This window comes from Paralichthys olivaceus, chromosome 7 (assembly GCF_024713975.1).
Source record: "Paralichthys olivaceus isolate ysfri-2021 chromosome 7, ASM2471397v2, whole genome shotgun sequence".
Lineage (NCBI taxonomy): Eukaryota > Metazoa > Chordata > Actinopteri > Pleuronectiformes > Paralichthyidae > Paralichthys > Paralichthys olivaceus.
The window spans coordinates 21887712-21915518 of record NC_091099.1 but is presented as its reverse complement, the minus strand read 5'-3'; the positions used below and the strand labels follow the sequence as shown (position 1 = coordinate 21915518).

Below are 27807 nucleotides of genomic sequence, written 5' to 3'. Positions count from 1 at the left end.
GTCTAAACATTGTACCAAATTTCTATTTTCCACAAATTTGAAATCAAGGTGACACTTTATATGCTTGAAATTATACTTGCATATATTGTATTTCACAGATGATATTTAAAAAATATATTGCATATATCACTACAACAATAGTGTTATATGGTATATAAGAACAAATTGTGTTCTCTATAATGATTCTTTGAGATGACTTCTGTGGTGCAGAGGACAGAGTGATACATCTTTCTTATTGCCCCCTCTCAAAACCCAATAAAGATAAACAAGTGTTACGGCTGAACTGCTTTTATTTCAAACAGCATTCACACAATACACTGAATTCTTGAGGCACATTCACATCAAGTGCTAAATAATTTCATGCATGGTCGGATGTAGGCTACAGCTCTGTTGGGTTGAATGCAAATGCAGATTGTAAAATGAAAATATTGCTTTATTATTTGGCACAATAGGAAATATTGTCTGTTCTATGATCACAGGTGTGTTGTTTTTGAACAGTGAGGAACGTGGTCAGAACTCGACCAAAAAATGTAGAGTGGGTTCTGCTGGAAGAAAAAATCGAAACTATGCATGAGGCTGACGATGCTTTTAGAGTTAGCAGGTATTCCACATGATAATTCACATTCAGAGAGTTACAACAAAACAGCACTATTGCACAATGTTTTAGAGAATATCTCAGACAGATAAAAATCCACCTTGATGTTCTGACTTTTTACAAGACTTGTCACATTATCTTAATTTTAACCAAAAAACCAACCTTTTAATCAATATTAACATTCTAACTGAAAGCTGCAAAGTGGCTCCAGTTCTGGTGTCACCGAGGAATCACCACTAACAGGAAGTTTGCAGGTGGTTTTACAGCAAAAGCTATCAAGGTGTTTCCTCTAACATTAAATAAAGTGTAAACCCATTTAAAGGGGTTAGTATACTTTACATCACAAGTTAAATTCCCAGAGGTGTTTTAAACATAATACATTATTGATCTGGTGTTAAATACAGTGTTGTGTAAATGAAGTTTATTGAAATGTGATTGTATGAAAAAACATGATTTGCACCCAGAATTTAGGGGAGAAAATGGCAATGATGAAGACTGTTTTACTATTTACACTGTCAAATATGCTTCTGCAACTAGTATTGCCATAAGTGTGGTTAAAAATAGAAGAAATGTGATGTGAAATTTATATGTTGAGTACATCTGATTTGGCCACCCTGTAACAACTGCTACAAATTACAATAATTTCACCTGGATAAGAGTACCTGGATTTGATTTTTTTTATTTTCAGTTTTTTAAAAGCACAATAAATACTGAACATACCAAAAACCTCTACTGTTTGTCGGCCTCACGGTTGACACTAACATAAACCACAGCCATTAGAGCGGACTCAATCGAGCGGGCCCCAATCGATGACTTGGTTTGAAAAAAGACAAATGAGAGTTTTCCTGAAAGAGAAGCAATCTCCCCCCTCCCGTCCGGCCGTTCATTCTCTAGACAACTATAATAGGCTACAACCAGAGTAGGCACCATGCAGAGAGGAGGGTGGAGGGGGTATGGGGGTGGTCACCTTTTTCTGAATTAGAACTTGCATCAAAGTCCACACTGACATTTCTGATCGACATATTTAAGAATGAATCGGTGAATCAGGTCAGCTCTCAAACCAAAGGGGTGACTTACTAATGTAGGGAGTGGAGGATTAGTTTGGGTTGACTTCTCCCTGTTAAACACCACCCTCAGCCACAGTGCATCTGAGCCAGGATGAAGCCAAATAATAAAGACTGGATTTAAATGTATAATTGATCCATATGCACCCAGGTACATCCAGTTCAAGGTCAAACACTTGCTTTTCAGATTCCTCCCCTCGTATGAATTTAAGGTGTTTACTTCAACTTCTTACCTATCAGAAAAAACGCCACCAGAGACATAAGCCACACACAGTTCTCTCCTGTGGGCCACAGAATAAACTCTAATCTCCTGACACAGATTTGAGCATGGCACCACATGAGGGGGGAGACGATGAAGAAGCGAGTGTTTTATCTTGAAACAGGTCTGGTGTGAACAAGGGCAGACGGGACTAGATCCTGCGCAGTGGGTGCCACATGGACACAGGTTTCCTCAGAGTGGCCAGCATCTGGTTCCAGTGGGTGATGCCCATCCCACTGGCCTCTGGACCGATGATCACGTGACCAAGGTTCTCCCCCCGACCGTCGTCTGTGGCCTCGGCCACCGTCACCCTCAGCGACAGCTCCTGCAAACAGCATAACATGGTTACACAACCTGCTAAGTAAGCATGACTCAGCATCTATTTTACAGCAGGGAATCAGTTTAATGGACATGAGCAATAACAGCGTTAGCTACTTTACTGCTTTGGCATTTTAACCTCATCACCTTCTTACTCACAACATTTAATTTGATTACTTTTTGGCTCATTTTCTAAAAAAAAGGCAGTCAGAGCAATTAAATTTTTTTGTCTCTTCAAACATTTTTTATAGATCCATGTCTTTAAGAAGCACATTTTATACTGCAGGAAGATTTCAATGAGTTTGTCAATGTTATTGTTAATAATTTTCTTGTGATGGGATCATTGTCAGTCTTGAAGTCAGTCAGCTATTGGATCGCTGTGACATTTGGTACCAAAGCATTCATTTCCCCTGAGGATGAATAGCAGGGGTGGATCAAGGGTTGAGGCCAGGGGGGCACTGACCCCAACTGAAATCTGATTGGCCCCCGAAGTGCTCCTGTCATGTCAGTAGTCTTTAAAAAATGAACAATACTAACAATTATATGACTATACACAACGTGCTTGAACAAGAAACAATTTTCAAAATGTATTTAATAATGTGTGGATTTGCTTAAAGCTATAGAGCAAACAGTGAACAAAGAATTACTTAAATGTGCACCTTACTGCATCGGGAGCTGTGCATCAATGTTGAACATACAATTGACCCTTTTATGGCCCCAGATTTAGAAAAATCCACCGCTGGTCATTTGTAATAACTTCAGTGATCCCTTTATTTTTTCTTGCAGCACCACCATCAGGTCAGAACTTGAATCTGTCCAATAGTTTGCATTAAGGGCAATTATCTGTAAAACAGCCCTCATGCTAAATGAATATGCTGAACATAAATATATTACCACCATCAGCATGAAAACACTGTGTGACACTGACACTGACATTTAGCTCAAAACTCTGACCAGGAAATCCTTTGACAGGCCTTATCAAGAGACAATACATTTATAACATTTAGGGTTAGTCCAATAAAAATAAGACCTGAGCGTAGAGGTGTGAGTATTTATAATTATAGATATTGTAAAAAGAATGCTATCGTCCATCCATTAAAGATGATATAATTGTCAGCAGCAAGTGCACATCTGTTTTTATCACATCAACTTTTATTGACATTTAATTCTTATACTGTTTGGTTCATTTTCTAAACACGCAGAAGGTTAAAATTTATTTAGAATTGATGTTTTTAAAGATTTTTATGGACTGATCCATGACTCTGTAAGGTACATGTTACAGCAGGAAGATTTGAATGACTCTTATTGGTATTTTTAGTTTCAGCCTTTTTAGCCTCACAGAGAGTGTATCTGTAGGGATGACTCTATCAGTCTCATATCTTTTCATTGTTTATGTTCTTTTTGTTGCTTTTATGGTGTAAGTACTGGAGCTAGAGATAATGCTGCGAATCCTGCTTTTTAAAAATCCTGCAAAGAGTTTTTAACAGGTTATGAAACGGTCTTATTTGAATATTTATGACCTACAACAGCAAATGAGACAGGGAGACAATTGTCTTTTTCTATAAACTCTTCTCAATGACTGTGATCAGGTCAGATTACCCGAGACGTCAGAGCAACGATTTACTGAATTCAGGCTGGAAAATCCAGTGTTTAGGCTCTCGAGTCAGTTCTTGCCAACTCCAGGTCTCTTACAAACAAAATGGATGAGATCAGCATGAGAATTACGATACATTACCTCATCACTATGCATCCTGTTGTGTCATGGTGTGGTTTTATATTCCAGCCAACTTCAAGCCTCTATAAACTGAATGACTTCGTATTGTCTCAGGTGGGATGTTCCATTTCCCCACTATAAGAGGATGAATGGATTTCTTGTACCTGTATTTAAAACTGAACGGTTATGTTAAATTGTTAGAAGATTGTCTTTTCTGACGAATGGGTTCATATTTTATGTATCTTTATTTTCATATGAATATGTTGAGTATTGTGTGTGCATGTGAGGGACTTTCTTATCGTCGAGCCAACATGTGTTTTGGTCAGATAAGGCTACAACCGGGAGTCAACTGGGAGTTGTTTTTTTTTCCATAATGCAGCCAAGTTTGGTCAACACAAGCTATGTATAAAAAACTACTGCTTTTGTCCACAGAGGCGCCAAAATGTTCCTTTTAGGAGCTTTAATCACCTTTAATCACATTTCATCTTTCTTATCTTTTTCTTTGACATAAATTTGAACATAAAAGTTTTCATCTCATCATTTCCTCATTAAGAGTCTGTAGTGTCACCTGCAGGACGAGGGACGGCACAGAGAAGATCATGGCTTCGTTGAAGATGGGGTTTGTGTCGTCCCTTTTGGTGGACGTCTTCTTCTTGCTGATCTTCCTGCCGTCTTGCAGGAGATAAACTTTGACGAATGGATCTGACAATGAGAATGAGTGAAGGTAAGATTACATCTGCATGTCGGGCCTCTACAACCCAACACACACACACACCCTCACACAGCCCTTGGCCAGTGCAACAGACTGTGATGGGATCAATTAGAAGCACAGTCCTGTACACGCTGTTAGCTCAGTTGATGATAATGACATTGTTTCAGTAAGTGACCTTTATCAGTGCAATGTTAGAGCGACACTTATGTGGATGTTTAATGTGATGAACAAGTCAATTGAATCCCATCTGCGTCTCTGGATGACAATAACAGAATCTTCTCCGAGACGACATTAAGAGTCTGTTATTACTGAGTCAATACGTGTTTTGTTCAATGGTGAGATGAGTCATTTTGAAAGGACAGATTTAAAGGCAGAGAAACAGACAGACATGTACAGTGCATAGTTTACACACACAAGATAAGATGGACAAATAAAGCACAGACACACACATACACTGCAGCAAACAGATGAAAGTCCCTGACCTGCCGTGTTCTTGCTGTTGGTCCACACTAGGTTCTTGCACTTGGCCACAACCACAGTGAGGCGCTCTGCTGTGGGCAAATAGCTGAGAGACAAGAGGATCTCACCGACTGCATCTACAGCCTGTGGGGTCACATAACACAGCATGAGGGACACATGCTCGCAGGGGTCTGACCAATCAGAGTTCAGTGCTTTCAGGTGGAATACTGCCAACATATCTTCAGACGAAATATTTACACTACAGCAATCACATCCTGGGAAACTGCACAGCAGTTGGGCTTTAAAATGTAACATGAGGCAGACATATGTAATATTTAAAACCCTTTTTAACATTTTGTGATTCCATTTTAATGTTCAATTTTTAATTCATCACTGTAAGAGAAAATATGGATACAAATGGATTATTTGCTAGATTTAAGGACCTATTATTGTTTTAAATGGATATCAAAAAGTTATAGTCTTTTAAATATGCTCAATCCTTTTAGTTGATTAGTATTTAACATCGTAAAGGTAATAACTCTTCCAGTGGCACACTCTATTCCCTACACTGGTCAATATTCTTGAGGTGCGTTCTTTTAGATTCTGTGATATTTGTGTCAGAGTTCTTTTGTATAATTAAAAACACTCAACCTGAAAACTAGAATTTTTCAGGTTGTGTTACATTTCATATATATATATATATATCACTCAGTATTGTAACCATGGTGACCTCCAATCTCAGGTTTATCAGTGCCAATAGCGTAAAATAAGCTTTTAATTATTACTGACTTTATAACCAATCACATCAGTTCTGCATTTTATTGGGCAAGGAAGTTGTGTTGCTTTATTCTATCTGACATGTAGTTTGACTGAATGTCCAACAGGGGGTCTCAGACACCACTTTGCCTTCCAACAGATTACAATGAAAACAATATTTAGACATGTCCATATGACGAGGTCGAGGACTTCTTATCATATGGAAACTGTGCTTTAAAACCCATACTGTAGTTTTTATTGTTATTATTATTTATATCTTTCCTTGTTTCATATCAACTTGCACATTATGACACATGTCAGTGTTGAAATTCACCTTATTGACATCTTGAAGGTAGAGCCACGCGTTGAATGGTCTGATGGTCAGGTCCAGGTCTGACAGTTTGAGCTCTGCCACTCCTGCGCTGATGTTCCTCTCGTCAGCGTCGATGCCAAACGCGGCGAAACGCAGGCTGTACTCGTCCAAACTGGAAGAGTCCATGGGGATGGAGAAGCGCTCGACGAAAATCACGGTGAATGCATTTGTCTGGACCTGTGGGAGGCAGAGGATTGAAGGTGAAATGTTGGATTGTAATTTATAACAATGGCTGGATCAGGCCCTCATAGGTAGAAAACATGTTAAGTAAACACAGAGGAACCAAAACCACAAGCTCAAAATGTCTTGTTGCTTTCGAGATAAATCAAACCAGTTTCTAAGAAAAGCTGTGGTGTAGGCTGTAACATATGTTCCTCCCCTCGTCCTCTCCCTGACTCACTCAGAGCCAGACTGTGGAAGGACCAAACACTTTCTATTTATGACATGATAACTCACTCAACTGTTGAAAAACCTCTGGTTCAAACAGACTGAATGAAACCATTCCCAAAGTATCACATACAGATGACCCCAAACAACTTAAAAAAAGAGTGGATACTTTTCGAAGTGGAGAGAAGAGGATGCTTGGAGCAGAGCTGACTATACAGTACAATACAAAATAAAATGAGGAGGAGAAGCTGCCATGAACCCAAATTTGCAAATAAATGTATCCTGTATCATCTTTTACTACATTTGCTGATCAAACAAAGTATTCTATGTCACCTAATTCCATGTGGCTCGGGGTATTAAAATATCAGTTGCTTTTTTCTGCCGATCCCAAACAGTGAAGATGAACTTTGTTATTTTCTTGTTCTCAACTACTCTCTCCTGAAGGAACACTCTTGGCAGTGTGTACTATGGACGGTCATTGTGAGGTATCTCATAGGAAATCTGTAGAGTGTTCCATCAAATATCAAAGTTACATCAATTCAGTAACACATTTTCTCCATATCGGCTCACTGTTCATTCTGTGCACATCTCACCATAATGCACTTAGCTACCGTTTGCACTGTCAGGCCTGATGCCAAACTGTCTTTGGAGCTTATTTCTGTGCAATGACAGCAACGCTTAAAGTATTAGCTGAAAACCTGGAATCATTGACGAAATGGCTTGAAACTACAACAGGTAAGACATTGATTTATTTAGGTTGGGGGGTACTTTCTGTAAATCAACTAAAATTAAGTGGTGTCAGTCAAAATAAACAACGAGGCCAGAAAGCAGAACACACACACACACACACACACACACACACACACACACACACACACACACACACACACACACACACACACACACATATACTGTATATCCTTTAAAATTTAAAGGATATGTCAATATGTTAATTTAAGTTTAAATTAGTTAGTTAGTTGGATGTACTGTGCATGTTTGATTTGTATATCACACATACAAACACATTATTTACATGACAAATATGTATTATACAAATATAAACGTACATATTTTTATGGGCTTGACCTATAAGACATGGTATGATATCGTTTTAAAATATGATAAATGTACATTAATTATATTTGCATGTAGGATTTCCAAAACTATTGCTTCACTCTCCTGCTATATCATTATTTGTGAGGCATAAATAACAGCTTGGGTGCCCACCTGAAAAACAAGCAGAATCACATCACAAGTTCACTACTACTAGTTATTTTCTTGAAATCAGCTTTTCCAATGAAAAACCCAGTCTGACGTCAGTTTGACCAGCAGAGCACGGTATGACTCGTACAGATAAAAGAGAGAGACTCACTTATTCAGTCCAACACTAACTTAGTGTCTGATGCTGAGTTCAACCATCAGATGCTGAAGCTCACATGGAAACAAGGGGGTTTTCAAAGCAGAGGGAAGTTACCAGGCAACTAGTGCATGCGTAGAGGGGAGTGGATTTAATAATAGCTATATCTGATCACACCAGTGTTTATTATTGAAGTGTGAAATACAAGTAGGAATCTTTCAGCTTGACATACACATGTAACCCTGTAGCTTACATACAAATTCAGCTAAACAACAAAAGCTTCTGCGATGCAAGGTCAAAAGATGATGTTTCTGATGAATAGGAAAATAATATCTGCGTGAACCGAAGGAGATCTGTGAATTCAGAGCAGAGCATCAACAAATCAGACTGTGTGAGGCCGACCTTGGTTTGCAGCTCATATAAAACAAGTGAATATCATCATAATCATACATCCAACACCTACAGCATCCAGTATAGGGCCCTGCTGCTGCTGCTGCTGCTGTGTAAATACAGTCTGTACATAAAGATATAAAGCTTCCAACACAGGAGGTATCTCTCTGTCAGCACAAAGACCTGAGCTCACTCCACAACACAGTAATAGTCGGTCTGTCTTCACTGTTTGGCTTATCGCCTGGGGGATAACAATGGTGTGTGGTAAAAATGAGGCAATAAAAAAAGAGAGAGAGAGAGAGAGAGAGGAAGGCATGTGTGTCTTAAGATGTGAGCGTGAGTTGCACATGAGACAGCGACAGGGAGAATGAAGACTGGCATGAGCATTATTACAGGCAAAACAAAATCATGAAGCAGTGAGAGCAAATAAATGAGAAGGAAGAAAAGGGGATGTGGGTGAAAATGAGAATGGAAAGGTGAGTGATAAGAAAAGAACCAAGGAGCTGGGGATGAAAATGAACGAGAGAGAGCACAAAATAGAGGGAGAGGAAAAAAAAGGCTTGACCACCAGGGCGAGTGGAGCTGATGTAAGCATTTCCTTTGGTCTTCAACATTAGAGAGAGAGCCAGTGAGTCTATTGCACAGGAGGATCCTTCCCTTTCTTATCACACCCAGTGTCAACATCAACATGCTCAGGTGAGAGGAGCCCTGATGAGTGTGTGTTTGTCCCTGTCAACCTGCACAGACTGTACAAAACGACAGGCACACACACACGAGGGGCAATCGACTCACAGCACAGCCAGGCAGGAATCAGAGAAAGATCTGGCAGCGTGGAGCTGAGAGCAGAAGGCCAGTGGCAGGTGAAGCAGATGGAGACGTGACGCTTTGTTCTCTTCCTCACAGTCACTCCACCATACAGAGACGCTTTTTTAGGAAATTGCTTTAGTAGAAAATGTAACAATTAAGATAAGCACATTTCCTCAAGGGAATAAAAACTTATAATTATATTTTAATAAAAATATATATGAAAATAATGATTGTACATTTTTAGTTAAAAAAAATGGTTTGCATACATTCATAAATCCTAAATTTCAAAATGTATATTCTGATTTAACCGCATATTTTCATGGATGAATATTAATTAAGAGACAGTTTGAATGTAATCAGACAGAAATATCTGTTTTTCACAAATTCAGAAAATTAGATTCCAGAAAAATCAATGCACAGTATCTGGTTCACTGACTTGAAGAACTGTCCCCGGAGGCTGATTATACATCCAGAGGTATTAACAGGATATTATGGAGGAAAATCAGATACTGTCTCATAAAGAATATATCGTTATATCAGCCAACACTATTATCTAATCTAAACTCATCTATGTTGTGACCTGCAGCATCAAACTGTGAACAAAAATTGAATCCCAGCCGATCATTACAACCTAAACTGCAGGTAAAAACCGGTTACATGTTCCATTTCCAACCACTGACTGAAAGTTAATCACATCCACTCCTGATGAAGGTGTAATATATTTAACAAAATCAACCTCCCTTTCTGCATTCAGCCCCCAGGGGGCCTCGCTGCTCAACCACATGAAACAGACTCTTGTGTCAGACAGGAGAGGATTGGGCTCATCGAGCTGCAGGATCAAGATCCTCCCCGCGGGACGTATCACTGTCGAAAATTCACCCAGGGCTAAAATCTTAACCACAGTTCAATCGAGCCAAAGCTTCACCATGAGCAAGAACGTTTCAGACACGACTGTCTTCGGTCCTTTTGTTGAAGTTCAATCACCAAGGCTTAACTGCAGATTTCCTCTCTGAGAGGCTGTTCCCTTAGTTTCCAAATTCAGTCTAGAAAGTCTGCTAGTCTATGGGTGATGTTTTGGAAGTCTCTCATATGAAAATTCACTGTATAAATTGGATCAGTCCCTTTCATTGGCTCCAGGTTTGACAAACGTCAGTCCACCACTTTAAACCAGACCTCGATTTCACTTTGCACTTCTGTCTGCCCCCCTGCATGAAAGAATAGGGAAAAATGAACGCCATTGTGCAAACAAAACATTCCACAGTTCGTAGAAATGGCGCAGGGTGGAACAAATGGAGCGATGCTTGTGAGCTAGTTCAGGCAGCCAACTGGAGTTGCACTGCTCCAATCATGTGATAAACATCACTCTCCACAATCATCTATAATACAAAGCCACCTTATTAGGTCTATTTAAGCAGAGCAAATTTCCCATCACTCCCTTTTCTTGCCCTGCTGCTGCATCAGCATTGCTGCCAGTTGCTTCAGCCCCTCCCCCACCCCAGCATCCACCTGTATGCTCTGACAGTTATAAGTATTTGCTCATCACTCCCATCATATCTATGTAATCATATCTGGGCGAGTGATTAAGTCAGATACTAGACGCCAAACACTAACCTGTTCTACTGCTGCAATAAACATTGGAACAAGAGTTGTCTGACTGAACTACAGTAACTGTGCAAACCGGCAAAATTAAAAGAACCCTGGCAAAAGAGGGTGAAGACAGAGAGTGCTAGAAACCAAGGTAAAACAAGAGTGAACTTGGCATTCAATAAATTTCCAGAATAGTCCTTGAACATCCACAAAACACAGTCTCATGCACACCCCGGGGTCAGGCACAGGGAGAGGGACGGTAAAGAGACTGATGGAGATGGTAAGATCTGGAAAAAACAAAAGCTGACAGCTTAAAGCTTTACTTTGCCTTTATTATAGCAAGGAGTTCAGAGTTTAAATTCAAAAAATTCAATTAAATGTTAGGGCTGTAACCATGTTGCTAGTGCTTAACAGCCAAACTCAAACATCTGGCCCTGCTCAGACCTGGTATTAACATCTGTCCCATGTTATTTGAACAGGGCCTATGATGCATTATCTGTGCTATTTGTGAAAATCACTTTATACTGTTATGATCAAGTTGATGTAACAGAAAGTGATCTGCTCCTTGCAACAGCAGCACCAACATCAATGCAACTTGAAAACTCTTATTGTCACTTTAATACAATAATCAAAATATCATATGTTGCGGCCCTAAAACACAAAACAGTGTCAGTCCAGCTGTGAGGAACTTCACTTCAAATGTGCCCTGTGGGTATTTATGTTATTCCAACATAAGTTATTTTTACATTCAGTGTTTCACACCAATATACATTGTGTGTATCCTTGAGGACAAATAAATGAATTGATTTTCCACATAAAACACTTGCAAAGCTGATTATTTAAACACCAGCAGTCTTTCTTACGGTCGTCTTCTTCTCATATCTCTCCAAATCCTGCTGGTGAATATTACATGTATGATACCACCATCTGCACGTCACTGTAACAGTTTGAAACCATTTGCAGAAATCTGTGTTGTGTCTGTGTTGTATCACCCACATGGACGTGAATGTACCAAGACCAACTAACACTGATCTATAGAGTGACCAAACTCTCCATTGGGTACCTCACCTTATTAATTACCTATATTCCATAACTAACTTATAACTCATATCATTGCTGTATTATTATATCCACCAGGTACAACTCAAACTACAACCGAAGCTGCACAGGAAACATTTTCTAACGTGTCTTAATCAGACAATGCAATGTGGTTGACAGTTATTTTTTGATTGTGTCTATTTCTAATGTCAATCTTTGATGCTACAGATCAAGTAGCTTCATGTGCTGAGGAGAAACAATTGTATCACTTCATGGGTTGTTTCTTACAATTCTGAAGAGACCACATATAAACACAAAAAGACAAGAACAAAACAACCTCCTCACCCGTGTGACTCCCACATTTAGCTCCTCTGGCCCCAGGGAGACTCTGATGAAGCAGCCAGGGAAGTCTCCCTCCTCTTTCTCCAGCAGGTCCTTCCCCTGGTGCAGGGTGATGTGGAGCATCCCCATCCCCTGGCCCGGCAGCCTGGGCGGTTCAAACTCCAGCGTCACCTCCAACTGGCCCACCGTGTAGTCGTGGCCGAAGTTGTTGGCGATGGAGGAGATGGAGCTGAGGGAGTCAGTGGAGATGGAGCGGTTGAGCTGGGCCATGCCGGTCGGGTCCAGCTCCCTGCTCATCAGCTCCAGGTGGCCCAGGTCCCTGAAGCCATCGGGGGTATCACCGAGGGCCAGGCTGGGTTTTCTGCTGGAGGTGGTGGAGGTCCGCCGGTGGTTGTTGGCTGCCACTCTCTGGACCAAAAAACATTTTAAGGTTAGGAGGCCATAAAAAAAATCCTGTTACCTTCTCTGCTTGTCTGCAACTGGATCATATTTCAGAGAGAAGTTAGACTACATGGTAGAATGCATCTTCTCGTGATCGCTTTTGTTTTAGTTGTCATTCAGACCATTTCATAATAAAAGACTAAAATGTAGTAGTGTAAGTTTTGTTGTTTCGCTCCAAAACCTATTTTCCAAAAGACACATTTTACTGTGTGTTTAAACGTAGAACTTAGTAGGCAAACAACTTAAATCATTAAACTTCCATTTGACTTATATGCTGGTTTTATTAGTACAGTTGAAAGCTGTCTTCTCTGTTCTGCACTATGAGCTCACCAAGGCCAGTTGGCAATAACTCATTTAGTTTGGTCTCTAATAAATATTTTGGGCAAAATCTGACTCTATGTTTGTACATGCTGCAGTATGTCCATCATCTTGTTTAAAAAACACAATGAAAGCAGCAAATTAACAAAACAGAAAAGTGTTGGCTTAAACATCTTGATCGCCCCCTAATGGCTGGCTGCATAAACCCTGCTTCCTCCATATGAGTAGACATGTCAAATACATTTTCCCAAAATGGCTCCTGTCATTTGAGGTTGTTCTTATCACGCTGATGTTTATTTACTTTAATTACTTATTTGCTGCAATAAGAACTGAATGAAACATCATGATTGACAGCTAAGATTGGTCAAACGCATGTATCGGCAGGACCTCGATGTCGCAGCTCCATCATCTGATCGCTTCTGCACAGACTCTGGCTCCAAATGATTTATTCTTAGTGGAGACGCGTCGTCCATCTTTATCCACAGTACTCTATGGTTCGACCCAACAGCAAAACAAAAAGCTGAAACTCAAGCTCCATAAAGCTGGAAGGGCTGAAGATAATTCTTCTTGATAGCTTTACCTCTGTTCAAGTTGTCCTTTTGTTGTAGAAACGCGCTGTGTTTCCAGGTCTCAGAAACTACTCTGTTTTGCACTTGTTATCATAACCTATGGATGTTATAGCTACAATTACAAAAATAAAAACAAATTAAAATAAGTCTGAATCATAAAGCAGAGTTTAATGCCATTAAGGGCCAAAACTCTGACTTCACAGAACCCTCTCAGTTTCCTGTGTTTAGACATACATGGAATCTTTTGTGCACAACACTGTCAACATACAGAACCAGTTAACTTGTGTACGTATGCTCAGGGTGTATAATTTTTATGATGTTGGTCATTAGTGTTTCCTATTCTACTTTCTTTTCACATGCTATTGCACAGCACAGTCCATCCACGAGGTATTTCTTTTACCATTCTTTAATGTGTTTGTTGTTGTTGTTGTCCTCGACTGTACAGCTGTATGTATATTTCTATGTAAGTACACAAGGACCAATGTAAAACCAGAGTCAAATTCCTTGTATGTGTTCACACTTAGTCACTAAAGTCGATTCTGATTCTAGCACTTAAGATTTCCAAGTAGCATGAAAGTACTGGTACCTTTTGTCTGACTTCTGAGAAGGACGTTCCATATTTCTCCTGCAGGTACCGATAGTCAAAGTTGGGGAATGGCGACGGCGTGGGGAAGGTGCCAGACTTCCACAGCTTCCAGATGTTGAGCCCAGCCACACCCAGCAGCACGAGGAAGCCCACCAGGTAGATGCCCACCTCCCAGCCGGGGGGGTTACGCACCACTGACACAGATACAGAACAAGCTTTAATCTCTTCTTATGCATTTCAGTTTTTTCCAACGACATGCAGCATAAAGCTTGGCGTCATAACCGTGTCTGTATTTATAGGCAGAGTTTGATCACTGTGCAAGGACTAGTAGGAGTCTTAACAAGCTCACAGTCACTGAACTCAGCCACTTGTGTCAAGACTCGTCATTTAGCAGCGAGTAATGACTTAAAAGTGATCGTCAGGTTTCAAAAGTTGAATGTAAATCAGATAATAGTCTGGGGGGAAAAACCTGAGAGACAAAATTAACGTCAGAGTGTCTCACAGAGTGAAGAGGAGGCTTGTACTGAGCCGTCTTCCTCCAGATGAATTGCATCTGTGGGAGGACTTTGACAGCTTTATCTCCACTTTCAAACACCAGAGATAAGCCAATTATGGGGCAAGTCCAAATGTTTTGTATCACCAACAGCCTTCAGCAACAGATGAGGCCAGAGGTGTTGTAAATCTTGAGTATAAGGGCGACACCAGCTGTCAAATAAACCCGAGCAGACACACACACACAACAGCGTGGGGAAAAACCATAACTGCCAAGCATTCATCAACACAGGGATCATGCAGAGATCAGGGTTGTGCTGGAAACTGTGTGTGACGTGCAGCGCTGTCCACTCACCGCTCTGATGGTAGCCTGATATATCGCCACTTTGAGCCGAGGACATGGTGCTGCAGCCAGCCTGCAGAAAAACATCCAGATGATAATCTTTAAGTGGCTTTAATGTCAGAGACTACAACAGAGCAAAATCTGACAAGGACAACATGGGGAATGGGAAAAGATCGTGCAGAATAAAGTTTGAGGTAATTTTCCTCTAAAATGTATTGAAAATCCAGCTGAAGGAGCTATTTATTAAAGACGTGGAAAATAACCTTGTAACATCCAGATCTGAATCGATTTCCTTCAACATGAATCAGTGTAACCATGGTGATTAACCTGCTCTGAGCAGCAGGGCCAAAATGCACCATGGGACACTAGTAACTCCTGACATCCATTGCTGTGTTCAAGATAAAATGATGACGACATGCATGCATAACAAGGAATGTCAGGGCTCATGATACATTTTAATATTTCTGCACAGGAGCCACCAGCACAGAGACGAAAGATTTATCAAGAAACACTATTTAATGTGCTGTTCTGACAGGTCCACTGGTTTTCAGCCTGCTGTTAAATCTTTACGTGTCAGGATGTCATGGCTAAAAAAATGGGAGGCCAATGTGAAACACAGCCTCCAGGGTTAAAGTCAGACTACACTTGCTCAGGCTTTCACGTTGACACACACCTTGAGAAGTTCTGATGCACTATAGCAGTGTAAATATGGTTCCATCATCACAATGGACAAATATCTAAACCTTGGCTCGTCCACTGTTGTGTCTTCTCTAGCTGTCTCCAAGGAGTCAGAGTGCTCTCTTGCTGAGACATAATGTTCTTTCCTCCAGTTGTTTCTAGCATCAAAACTCAACCTTAAATCCTACCCATACTGCAATAAAGAAATCATCCTGATTAGAGTGGCCAAGAACATATGATGACTCATACTGAGGGAAAATAATAAAGGTAACTAACCATAGAAGTTATTCAATAGTTTTTGTAATGATATTAAGTGTGGTGTAGTTGCAAACTGGAATATGATGAGATACCTTTTTTTTAATCATTTAATAAATTAAGTTTGACATTCCTCAACTACATCATTGTTTCTAGCACATGGGTCAGACAACTGTTTCACCAGAGTCCAGATGTCTTTAGGTTTTGAGGTTTTGGACATGGTTTGGGAAAAAAATATGTTTTTAAATAAATAAAATGAAAATGAATTGAAAATGCCTTTGCGGTCACAGCTGACTATAGTCTAGATGCTGTGATTCTGTATGAACTCACTGTGAATGTACCCGATGCACATGCAGCTGTTTGGTTTGGGGGTTAGGGTTCGTTCACAATAAGAAATCAAGTCAGTTTTCTCTCTCATAAAATAGCAGTTTTCCATTGCAGAGACAGAGGAGAACAATATTCCCCTCTCTCTGCCTCCACAAACTGAAAAATGAAAAAGACGCTCGCTGGCGTGTGACTCACTCCTCCCCTCCTCCTCCTCCTCCCCCCACTCGGAGGGATCCCTACATATCGGCTCGGCTCGGGGGGGAAAGGGAGCATTATACTAATGATATAGAGAAAGCAGTGTGTGTTTGTGTGCGTTTTTGAGAGAGTGGGGGGGGGGTTCACTCAATTCTGCTGAGCGCTTTGCAGACTATAGCCACGCAGGCCAATTAAAGTAGCTGACGCAGTGCAGGGCCCACTGACAGCTGCTGATGTGCCATTAGCAAAGTATGGGGGAATCTCTGAGCACCCCCCCCGCTCCACCTGCCGGCTCAGCACAGCATGGCTTGGACCAGCTCGGCCCTGCTCAGGGTAACAGACGAATCTGGAGGCGGTCCAGAGGAAGCTTACAACAGAGAGAGGAGGGATGATAGTAGAGAGAGAGTGAATAAGACAATGTCTGACAGATTTAGTAAATAATTAGCGTGGGTGCTCTGGAGCCTCAGTGGGTTTAAGGCGGCAGAAGACCAACATCAAGTCCAATTTGCCTGAAATAGAAATTCATTGGAAAACAAGGAGGCCCACACATTTTGTTTGGACACTCAGCTTAGTAAAGTCAGTTAATCTGAATTCGATGCCTGTGGATTTACAGAATGTGGAAGTCATAAAGACGCAGTTATCTTCTAACACGGTGGTTCCCAAGCTTTTATGTCTGACATAAACCCACGAGGCTGTAAGTCCAAGGCTACATCCATACTACCAAGTTTTCATGAACTCTGCTACAGATTTGCCCGGCATTGACACTGTACTCCAGAGTTTTAGAGACATTAACACTGAGAAGTTTGGAATTGCTGCTGTCCCTGTTTTAGTTTGAAAAGTGCGTGGCTGCGTTTTGGTCTGGACGGACAAACAAAGATGTTAGGAAACGATGATGTAAACACTCACAAACATTTGCTGACTGGGTATTTCAGGTCACGCTGTAGCCTTCACTGATTCGTCAGGCTCCTGTCACATGATACAATCACAACTGGCATTGGCCTCAGCTTGACTGCCCTGTCTGCATTTTACATTTTCGCCATTGCTCCTTCTTGTTTGTAGCCTGTAGCTCTTTCTGCAACTTACAACCATATGCGTCCTGTTTACACTGACACCTGCATGCCAAGTGTATGTGAGCAGGCAGAATGTGTTTTCAGGCGTGTTAAGGCCTTCGGTTAGGTTAGGTTGGTTAGGTGACTTTTTTTGTATCCATAGGTAGATTTGTTTTGCAGCAAAAAGAAAAGAGAAGGCATCCATCACATACACAGTTCAAAATAATAACACACTGACAGAAGACGAGAACACAAAAACCATGACAAAAGAGGCCTTGTCTGTCTTTTCATTGTTCTGAACTACATTTGATGCTCTCGCATTCTCAACCTTCTGGCACTAGAGACTACAAATAAAGGTCAGCCACACACCAGTTTATCATCCAATTTCTATCTGTGTCACACTGATGATGACTTTGTAACATCTGTTCAGGGACTACAGATGAAAAACAGCTGCAGTAATCAAACGTCAGTATTTATTATTTATTTATCTTATTAGTATTTAGTTGTCCTCGTCCCGAGCTGCGAGTCAGTCTATGTGTCTCATTATCTAAGTACACTGAGAGCGATGCTAAACTGGAGTCAAAGTCCTTGTATGTGTGTGTTCACATACTTGGCCAATAAAGCTGAAGTTTTTATCTCAAGACGACACAGAATCATAGGCAGAATGTGAAGAAAGACTTGCAATGTCTCAATTCAATTCAGTTGTATTTGTAAAGCGCCAAATCATAATATACATTATCTTAAGGCACTTCACATAGAAGGTCAAGACCTTAAAGATTATAGAGAAACCCAACAGTTCCCACAATGCACTTTGGTGACTGTGGAGAAAAAAACCTCCCTCATTAACAGGAAGAAATCAGACGCTTATTATTATTATTCAATTTATATATAATAACCACTTTTGCAATTGTTTTTAAAAGATTCAAGATCAACAAAAGGTTCTGATTTAAGGGTTGGAATAACATTTCCTCAGATCTGCACAGAGACAGTAGAACTAACCACAAGATGAGCGATCCTGTCGGTGTCATAATAACAACAGCTGATCCAACTTCCTGTCAGGATGTGGGTTTGAAATGTGAAAATAAAAAGCATGTTCAAACAATTGTAAAAGAAATCATCAATGTAAACTACACTTGTGAGTATTCACTCATGTGGACACCAGACCTGCACTCTGCCCTCCACAGAGGAGGATAAACTCCTTTATCCTCTCTGCTCCTCGTCTTTCCTTCCACCATCCAGCACGTACAATCTCTGCTCAAGTGATTCAGGTTGTGTGATCAGGGAGATAAACTGAGGAGGAGATTCCAGCTTCAGGGGGAGGAGTTAACTTCAACCTCTTTACATTACATTTCTACTTTTTTCCCATTTTTTCTCTGTTGCAATTATTAAGCTGAAACTCAGGCAGCTGGTCTCCAGCTATAAACCATGATGTCTTATTTCATGGCATCAGCATATGTTGGTAAATTACATCTCCACCCATTTCTCCTTTGAATGTGACACTTTCTTTCAATTTACAGCTCATTAACATGTGGCTTGAAGGTGATATTTGCATAAAAGCTTTCCCACCGATGTGTCGTCTTCATGCCCACATGATCTCAGCCCTCCCATAGCTTTAGATTTATCTCACAGTCTCTACAGGGAGGCCTCACGAGGCCTGAAAGGAACCATCTCCCCACATTTTAATCACCGAGATATGCATCGGGTTACGTCTCGTCACAATGTCAGCTCGCACAACAGGTTGTGACGAGCGTTAATAATGCAATAGAACAGAGCCCGAGAAGTTTGTGCAGTGCAATTTATCCAGAACAGTAATGAGGCTGTCAAAGGAAAAACCAAAAGGAAAAGGAGCGAAGACTGTAGTGAGGAGCTGGTGTCTTTTAATGTAGCGCCTGCATAATGACCTGATGTCTTTTAGCTGCTGAGAGCGTGATATGCTGCATTCCTCATTTAAAAAGAATATTATTGGATCTGGTGATTTCTAAGTTGTGTTATGTTGTGTTTTGTTATTCATTCATATTTCAACAGCAACAGACAAGCTATTTCACATCCTTACAATAATATGGGGATGACTGTTATTTACCTGCTGACTTTCTTTTAGTAAGTAGGATGCCACTCAGCAAAGCACATACCTCCAACAAGGCCCGACAGCCTCATGAAATTCAGTCAAGCTGCACTGAATATCCCACACTTGAAATCGCTGCCATAAATATGCCTGTTTTCTTTCATCAACACTCATGAATTATTCTCTGGGGAATCAGTAAAAATCATCTTAGAGTCACCTTCAGCGAAAGTGATGAAAAACATTCCTGATTCTGTCTCTTGATCAGAATCAGCACCAAGATGGAATGAATCCTTCCCTGACCCACATCACGTCCTTCCACCAGTTTCATAGTAATCCATTCAGTTGTGTTTGTGTAATCCTGCTGACTTGGTAAACACGGGGCAGACGGTAAAAAATATTAGTAATAATAAATAGTTGAATACGTCTAAGAATGAGAGTCTTGACGTGTGTGAAAGCTCATTTGTTTCTGTAGTTTGTCTGAGATCTGGTGCAGGGTCTCCCAGGAACACACCGACATGACCGGGGATGAAACTGTTGCTGCTGCATGCAAGACTAAGCAGCGTCCAGCTGAACCTAAAGCAGCTGAGACACAAACGGAGAAACCCAACACGCTCTTCACATTGAATAGTCAGTACCATCGCTGCTGCTGCTCCATGTCTGCTGCTAACAGAAAGCAAGAAAGAGGACAAGAATTCCTCCTGTACTGGATCTGCATGTTGGCATGTTGGAGCAGCTCTGATCAATAGGGAACACACAGTGATTTATGACGCACACACACACACAGAGTAAGAGAGAGAGAGAGAGAGAGAGAGAGAGAGAGAGAGAGAGAGGATGGTTAGAGGAGGGGAGAAATGAGACAGGAATGAGATAATAAGAATGGATGAAGACACAAAGCATCTGAGAGGAGAAGGGAGGAGGGATCTCAGGTCTGTCAGCTGCTCTCCTCTGACTCTTCCTCTCTCGCTCTCCCCACAACTGATCAATCAACTTTGCTTTTAAATCTCGCCCAATGATTCATAATCAAAAAAACTGCCTCACTGCCGTTTTCTGTGGAGCGGCCGAGGATACACGCCACAGCAATCTGTGTAGAGGCAGCAAACCCGCATGTCTTTTCTGTCAGTGTCCTACATCCTGGCATCGCAGCCTGTTTCCACGTCAGCTCCACTTTGACTCTCTGGTTTAGACAGCTCATTTGGTGGATGGTGAAGGAAAGGAAAAGTAGCAATGCACCAGCCTTTTTTTTTTTTTTTAAATGTCAGCGGTGGTGCCAGCTCAGTCGAGAAGAATCTGCAGCGAATCAACTCAATCACTCAGGGTTAAAAATAAACCCAAAGCTCGAACTTTCTTGCTGAGGATATGTCGCCTCTGCAGACCAGAGGAGGATCTAGGATTTTTGTAAATCAGGGGTCATAAAGGGGCCCCAATTTACACAGAGGGGCACACAAGGGAACATTTAAAGGGAAAGTTTACAGACAAATGAAAATTCACTCATTATATACTCACCACTATACTGATGGGGGGGAGTAGATAATGAAAGAATTTTTAATTTTTTGCCGAAACGTCCTCTGATCTCTTCCTCTGAGCGCTGCGTTCATGTTTGCATGCACACACACTGCACACAAGCTCTCGCCCAAGGGTGTGTGTGGGGTGTGCAGTGGCATCACCAGTTCCGGTAGCAATGCTACTTCTGGTAGCTTCTGGTTTCATTTAGACTAAACACATTGTGTAAAAGACATTTACTTTACTATTGGCTGATAAAAGTGCAGCAAAGGAACAGGGATCATGGATATTTACACTGAGCTAGTAGAACATCGCCTCCCTCTAATTTGTATATTCAGTCTAGAGCTACTTAAACAACTGGAATTTGATTTGTGTCCAGAAACCTGGAGGTTAAATATTTCCTTTATTCCCCAGAGGGATAGAAAAGCTCACAGTAAAGTTTGTGATGAGCTTATGAGAGAAAGTCCAAAAAAGTTCATTTACAGAGTGGATCAAACTGAGCAAACACAATTAAAGCAGACAAATGGAGACAAATCGCTTGCTTGGTTGAATAACTGCCAGCTGATTTCATAAAACAATGATTTTGCCTTTTGTCCAGATGAACAATGACATGGTATATTCCAGAAGCAGCTCCATCACACACATGCAGCACAACACACCCACTGTGTTCAGACTTCTTTTCCAGGTTATTTCTTCACCTGAATAGACATTTTCAGTGCCTCTGGTTTTTTATTACCTCTCTAACATTAAAGCACGAGCCTGGAGCTCAGCCTACAAATCTAAAACCATGTGTGATTGTTGTCCACCACTCCTCTCACTCAGTTAAACTACTAGGCTACTTGTTAGATGAACAACCTCACAATTAGCTAATACAGGACAGGGGGAGCACTTAGTGCTGCAGGACCGTCTGTCAGACCTGACTGGTTGTTTTAGACAAAAGGTTCATTCACTTTCAGTAATGTGAAAGTGGGTGGGAGCCTGGATTGTGGGGAAGCGACTTGAAGCCAAGCCACAGCTTTATTGATTAACTATTGAGTAACAGCAGTCAGATCCAGAGGTATTTGGACAGTAACACAGTCTTTATGCTTTCACTCTGAATCCTTGTTTCTTTTCAGGTTAAAATTCCACTTTGAATATTTAACCTGCTGATGTTCATCTTTAAAGTCGATTTAAGATCTGAATGACCCATTACACACAAAGCGAATGGAAATCTCCTCTTTTGCAACAATTGATGTCTGAGGGACACTTTAGCCCAGAGTTCAGGTCTGAATGAAATACTGACAGCATGTCACGTTCTATTTATCTTTTAACTTCTTTTCAACAGTTATTTAAATGTTTGGGCCTTTACAAAGTTCAATGTTGGGTAGGCTCCGTTTTACGTGGAAGGCAGCTAACGTAGCCAACCCACGTGTATGTGCTCTATTTAGCAGAGCTGGTGTGCTACTCATACAAGTAAATATCACTGTGAACAGAGAAACTGGTTTAAATAGAGCACAACAGAGACATTTACCACAGTAGATTCAGAGCTATAGTGCAGGAGGTAAGCCAACACACACTATTGACAACATGCCCTTACTGCACTGACTTATTCATTTTTTAAATTAAAAAATGGTACTTAAAATGCTCTGACTTTCATTTCTGTCTTATATGGTTATATTCTCTCATAGCATAGCAATAATGATGTGATGTCACTATTGCATGTTAAGGGCTGCTGCACACTGGAGGATTTTCAAATCTTGACCGATTTTTTAAATGTGGGAGACCACAGACATAATGACTTTTGCTCTTATAATCTTCAGAACGCACACACTAGACGATTTGGCCAAAACGTGATACCACACACTGGCTGTTTCTAAGATGTAGACTCTCGAGATTCTTCTTCTTCTGTGGAACACTCGCATCATTGAACCTGACTTGAAATGATATCGATGTAGTCATGGCTGAGAAGGCGGAATGGGCTCACTTTTAATTTAGCACTTATACGAGTATGTGTGATTAGCTATATCTCTTTGATACAAGACATTTTCTATTGTCAAAATACTGACGATGCTGATAACATAAACTACTGACGTTTGAAATCAAAGCCTGTATTTTTTAAGCTCTGTCTAGTAACCACTGTTGGGTTGGACGGTGCTGTCCACAGTGGGCCACCAGGACAGAAGTAACAGTGGTGGTATAGCAGTCTATATAGCAGTCTATAGAAGGTCTGTAATGTGTGATGGGTGAAGTTGTCCATGTTCCATGTGACTGTATAACACAACAAATGGTAGATCTGTGACCGCAGCAGTACTTATGTTACATACTTTGCATGTGTTTTGAATCAGGACACAGAGACACGTACAGACTCATGTAATGCAGGAAGTGTTCACATCACAGTTGGGACAGATGGGATTTAATCAGCTAACAACCCCGGCCCTCCTGCTGGCAAAGTGTTTTGGATGAAACTGTTGATACCAAAAATCCACCCTCACAGGAAGCTGCTGCTGCTGCTGCAAAAATGAAACGAAACCGACTTTTCTTTATTTTGACAACCACACACATAGAGGGATTGAACCAGACAGCAGAGCAGGTTAAAGGAATGTTTATTTTCTCATTTTCATGAATTTGATGAGAGGTTTGATGCCACTCTCGTGTTTGAATTGAAAATAAGTTGCAGCACTCAATTTCATAAAAAATTGAACTATTATCTCAAGTGAACCGTCAATAACGCAACACAGTTTAACTCCTGATTATATCATGACATCTAAAGCCCATAAATATGACTCATCTTCATGATTCTCTCTCCAGCCTGCAGCGTTTGGAGGAGTTAGCTGTGGCTACAGTTGACAGCAAACTGCTCCGACCACACACATCCTGCAAAAAAACAACCAATTACACGTTCTGTTCTGGAAAAATGAAATGTGACACATTAAAGTGTCGGCCAGGGGTTAGACACGACTACTGTTCATCTGTGTGCGCTCACATTTCTTAATGTAATAGCATTTCTTTTTCTGAGGTGTTCGTATGTGTGTGTGTGTGTGTGTGTGTGTGTGTGTGTGTGTGAGTGTGTTTTACTAGGATTCTCGCCTCTTAGCCAAGCTGAAATACGGCCTGCTCAGAATTCAATTCCTCCTCTAGCACTTACAATCATCTCAGCCATTCGTTTAACACCTACTCTCTTTCTCACTCTGTCATGGACTTCCCCGACACACACACACACACACACACACACACACACACACACACAGGCACACACACACTTGCACGTCTCTCTATAGTTGTGGAGACATAATGCAGGCCCCTTACCCTAACCTTAACTATCACAACTAAATGCCTAAACCTAATTCTACTCCTAACCATAGAACCAAGTCTTTACCCTCAAACAGCCCATTGAAATTGTAAGGACCAGCCAAAATGTCCTCACAATGATGGTATCTAATCAAAATTGGCCCTCATTACTATAGATAGACACACACACACACACACACACACATAAACACACAAGCTCCTATTTCACCTCCACCCCAAAGCCACTTCACGCAGACCCTCAGCAGCAGCAGATGCTCTCAAAGAACCAGAGGCCTCAGAGTGAGGGATCATGTTAACGAGACAAAACTATTTTCCAGTGCTTGAAGTTTGATGTTTTTTTGTTTTTTTAAATGAACACTCATAAAACAACTTCTGGATGTGATTCATGTTTTCAAACTGTTATAAGCTTCCAGGTGTTCAGAGCACATCTTTAGATTTGAAGATTGGCCACAAGGAGAGAAATCGGTATGTTTGGCCAGAATGGGGGTGCAGAAGACCTCATACAATGTCTGCAAAAACCATCAAGCAGCCACAAAGATTCATTTGTTGTTGTGTAGCCAAGCAAACACAACTGATAACAGACAGTCTGCTACTTTACAGCATCATGATCTGCATCACTTTACAGGGTTAGTAAAAACATCATCTTTCTCCTCACAGTGGGACACTTTAGAACATTTTGTCTCCCGATGTTTTTCTTTTTTGACCCTTTGAAATGAAGCAGTATTCTCTCACAGTCTTTTTTTCACAGGCTGCGTAATGACTTAGATGTGAGCAGAAAGCTATGTTAATATTTCACACTGAGATTAATTCAAATGGATTTTAGGGTTCCATGACCCCTTGGGAACAATTAATGCAGAGTATCAATAGGTAGAGAAGCAAACATGCCATCAGATCTGACAGGACTCACTTTCATCAGAGCACAAACCAAACTTTGTCAAAAGTAACTAAGTTGCTTCAAATTCTATGTCATCATTTTTCTCTGATTCTTGTGTTTGGATCAAATGTTTTTGGCAAAATGAAATTTCAATTCAGCAAAATTTGGCTTCAGAGAAAGAAATTATTTTATTATAATTATATATATTGAAACATTGCATATTATATTTTTCTATTTTTATTTATTTTGCCAAAGACACAGGTTGTTGTCTGTGTAACACTCTACACACAACATTACACTTTAAATTCAAAGGATATATCCACCTATTAATTCCACAAACATCTGTTTGTATGTGAAACAGATATCTCACGAACCGTTCATCTAATCAGCTTCACACTTGGCTTGTCTTTTCTAAATTACCCAAGAAAGTGCAGAGATGAGTTTGGTGGGATTTGGACACAAGATACATTCAATATCAATAAAAACTGAAGAAACAGGCGACCGGCGCGATCAGTCTGTGGGGGTGGGGCAGTGTGCTAAAATGTTAGTCAGCAGATCGAGTTAAACACTAAGTCTTCTACGACCTTGGATAAACTCCAGCAGCGGTCTAAAACAGAGTCAACGGACCACGGGTCCAAATCACCACCAGATCATTTGATGATTTGATTATTTTCATTTCCACATATTAGACTGACACAGACATTCACTGGAGTTGCAGTCGCTAATCTGCGTCATGGCAACAACAGTCGGAATCCCTTCCTGTTTTCGCAAATGTATCTTCAAAGTAAACGCACAACATTTTTGTCGTTGCTTGATATCAAGCTTAATTACAGAGCTTTTACTTTAATGGAATGTGAACGTGGGTCTAATAATTGTGTTGATTGACAATATGCAATATTCACAAAAATAACAGCAGTTCAGTAAATCATTCAAACCTACATACAAGCCACATACGTGAAAAGCTAATTAATTTTATGGAAACCATTGGTTATGAAATCTTCACTGCAGATAAACCAGGTAGGATGAACACAAAGTTTTCTCTCTTCGCAGACTTTTAATAAAAAGCTCTGCACACAACGTCCAGGACACAAACAATAAAAGTGACAATATATCGTAGAACTGTTTGAGGAGGACTCACTAACGACATGGAATAATTCTGAAGTAGCTCCAGAGCTTTACCACGGGACAAGAGAACAGCTCAATCCAAACAGGCAGGTTCAGAAGGAGCACTGATGTGAAGATCCAAGTAAAGATCTGCTCTCTGAAGCTCACATCAGACTTTCAGTTGGTTTAAATTCACACTACAGCTTATCTAACCTGCACTAAGTTTTTTCCAGGCCACAGTTTAGAGCTGGAGTTGAGCAGAGTGGTGCTGAAAGGACAGCTCCTGGTGCCATTTGTTATCCCTGCTTTAACCTCCTGTGTCCCACCGAGGCATCGAATGAGCCCAGTCAAGAACCTGCGCACCGATATCTGAGTCGAGGGAGAAAAATGCTGTGCCACATTTAAAGAAAGAAAAGAAGGATGCACCCAGAGCTGCCTTCACAAGCTGCTAATGCTTCACACGCTTAAAATTCACCCCTGCAAAGAAAAAGACGCATGCAAGTCCCCCCCCCCCCCCCCCCCCCCCCCCCCCCCCCCCCCCCCCCCCCCCCCAAGTCTCCCATGATGCATGTTGCGTGTTGGTGCACGGAGAGGTGCAGGAGCGCAGCGGCTCGTGCGGCAGGTGTTTGGATGGAGCCAAACGGCCTGAGTGAGCATTTCTTACCCGGAGTTTTCTTTTGGTGCAGTAGGGAGGAAGGAGGAGCAGGAGGAGGAGGAGGAGGAGGAGGGTAGAGCAACTCCACCGCTCTCCCTTCTTCAGGCGCCTCTCTCCATCCAATGACACCGGGGCCGGTCCGGTCTGTGCGTCCCGGTGGAGGAGTGCAGGAGGAGGGGAGAAACACGGCGTTCACACTGCTCCCGTGTTGCAGCGCATCCAGGAGCGTTCAGACGTGGCCCGGCAGTGGGGAGGAAGAGGAGCAGAGGGGTGATGATGAAGAAGAAGAAGAGGAGGAGGAGGAGGAGCGAGGAGATGTCCGTCTGTTTCTGCTGCTGCTCGCTGGAGTCTGGGAAGCCGCTGCTGCTGCTGTGAGAGGCATCTCTGTGTGGAAGCTCAGCCGAGACCCAGCGACTGCAGACACCAAGTCCCACCCCTGCAGCGCAACTTCCACCGGCGGCCCCGCTCAATAATAACACGACCACCGCCCCCCCTCCTCCAGCAGCTGGAGAGAGGACCCTGCTGTGTGACACACACACACACACACGCACACACACACACACACACACACACACACACACCCTTACTCATGCACTCATGTTAACCTCACATTAACCTAACCCAAAACTAAAACCACAGTTAATACTAGCCTAACCCTAAGATTGAACCTTTCCTTAACTTAAACCAGACCTTAACCTATAACATGTATCTAAACCTATCTTAACCTATAACATTAATCTAAACCATTTTAGAATATGGGACTAATATCCTAGAAGGGTAGAGACTAACCCTAACCTTCATCTAAACCTGACCTTAACCATACTGCTTGCCCTGATCCTAACTTTAAAGGGATAGTTCACCCAGAAATGAAAATTCACTCCATATCTACTCACCACTATGCTGATGGAGACAC

At 41.3% G+C, this 27807-nt stretch overlaps 1 protein-coding gene across 3 annotated transcripts; it reads right to left on the bottom strand.

Annotated features, from left to right (window-relative positions):
* Window positions 1-272: 272 nt before the first annotated feature.
* syt12 (synaptotagmin XII) lies at window positions 273-27384 on the bottom strand. 3 transcript variants are annotated; one of them, XM_020078470.2, is made up of 8 exons: window positions 26904-27384; window positions 14920-14980; window positions 14073-14266; window positions 12162-12566; window positions 6212-6427; window positions 5145-5265; window positions 4519-4652; window positions 273-2243 (listed from the first exon to the last, which is right to left on the bottom strand). In XM_020078470.2, exons 2-8 carry the CDS (start codon window positions 14963-14965, stop codon window positions 2070-2072), a joined length of 1290 nt encoding a protein of 429 aa, XP_019934029.1. In that variant the 5' UTR covers window positions 14966-14980; window positions 26904-27384; the 3' UTR covers window positions 273-2069. The 3 variants fall into 3 exon arrangements, with proteins under 3 accessions (XP_019934029.1, XP_069384290.1, XP_019934028.1); XM_069528189.1 differs by lacking the exon at window positions 26904-27384 and adding an exon at window positions 26274-26297; XM_020078469.2 differs by lacking the exon at window positions 26904-27384 and adding an exon at window positions 17269-17290.
* Window positions 27385-27807: the final 423 nt, after the last annotated feature.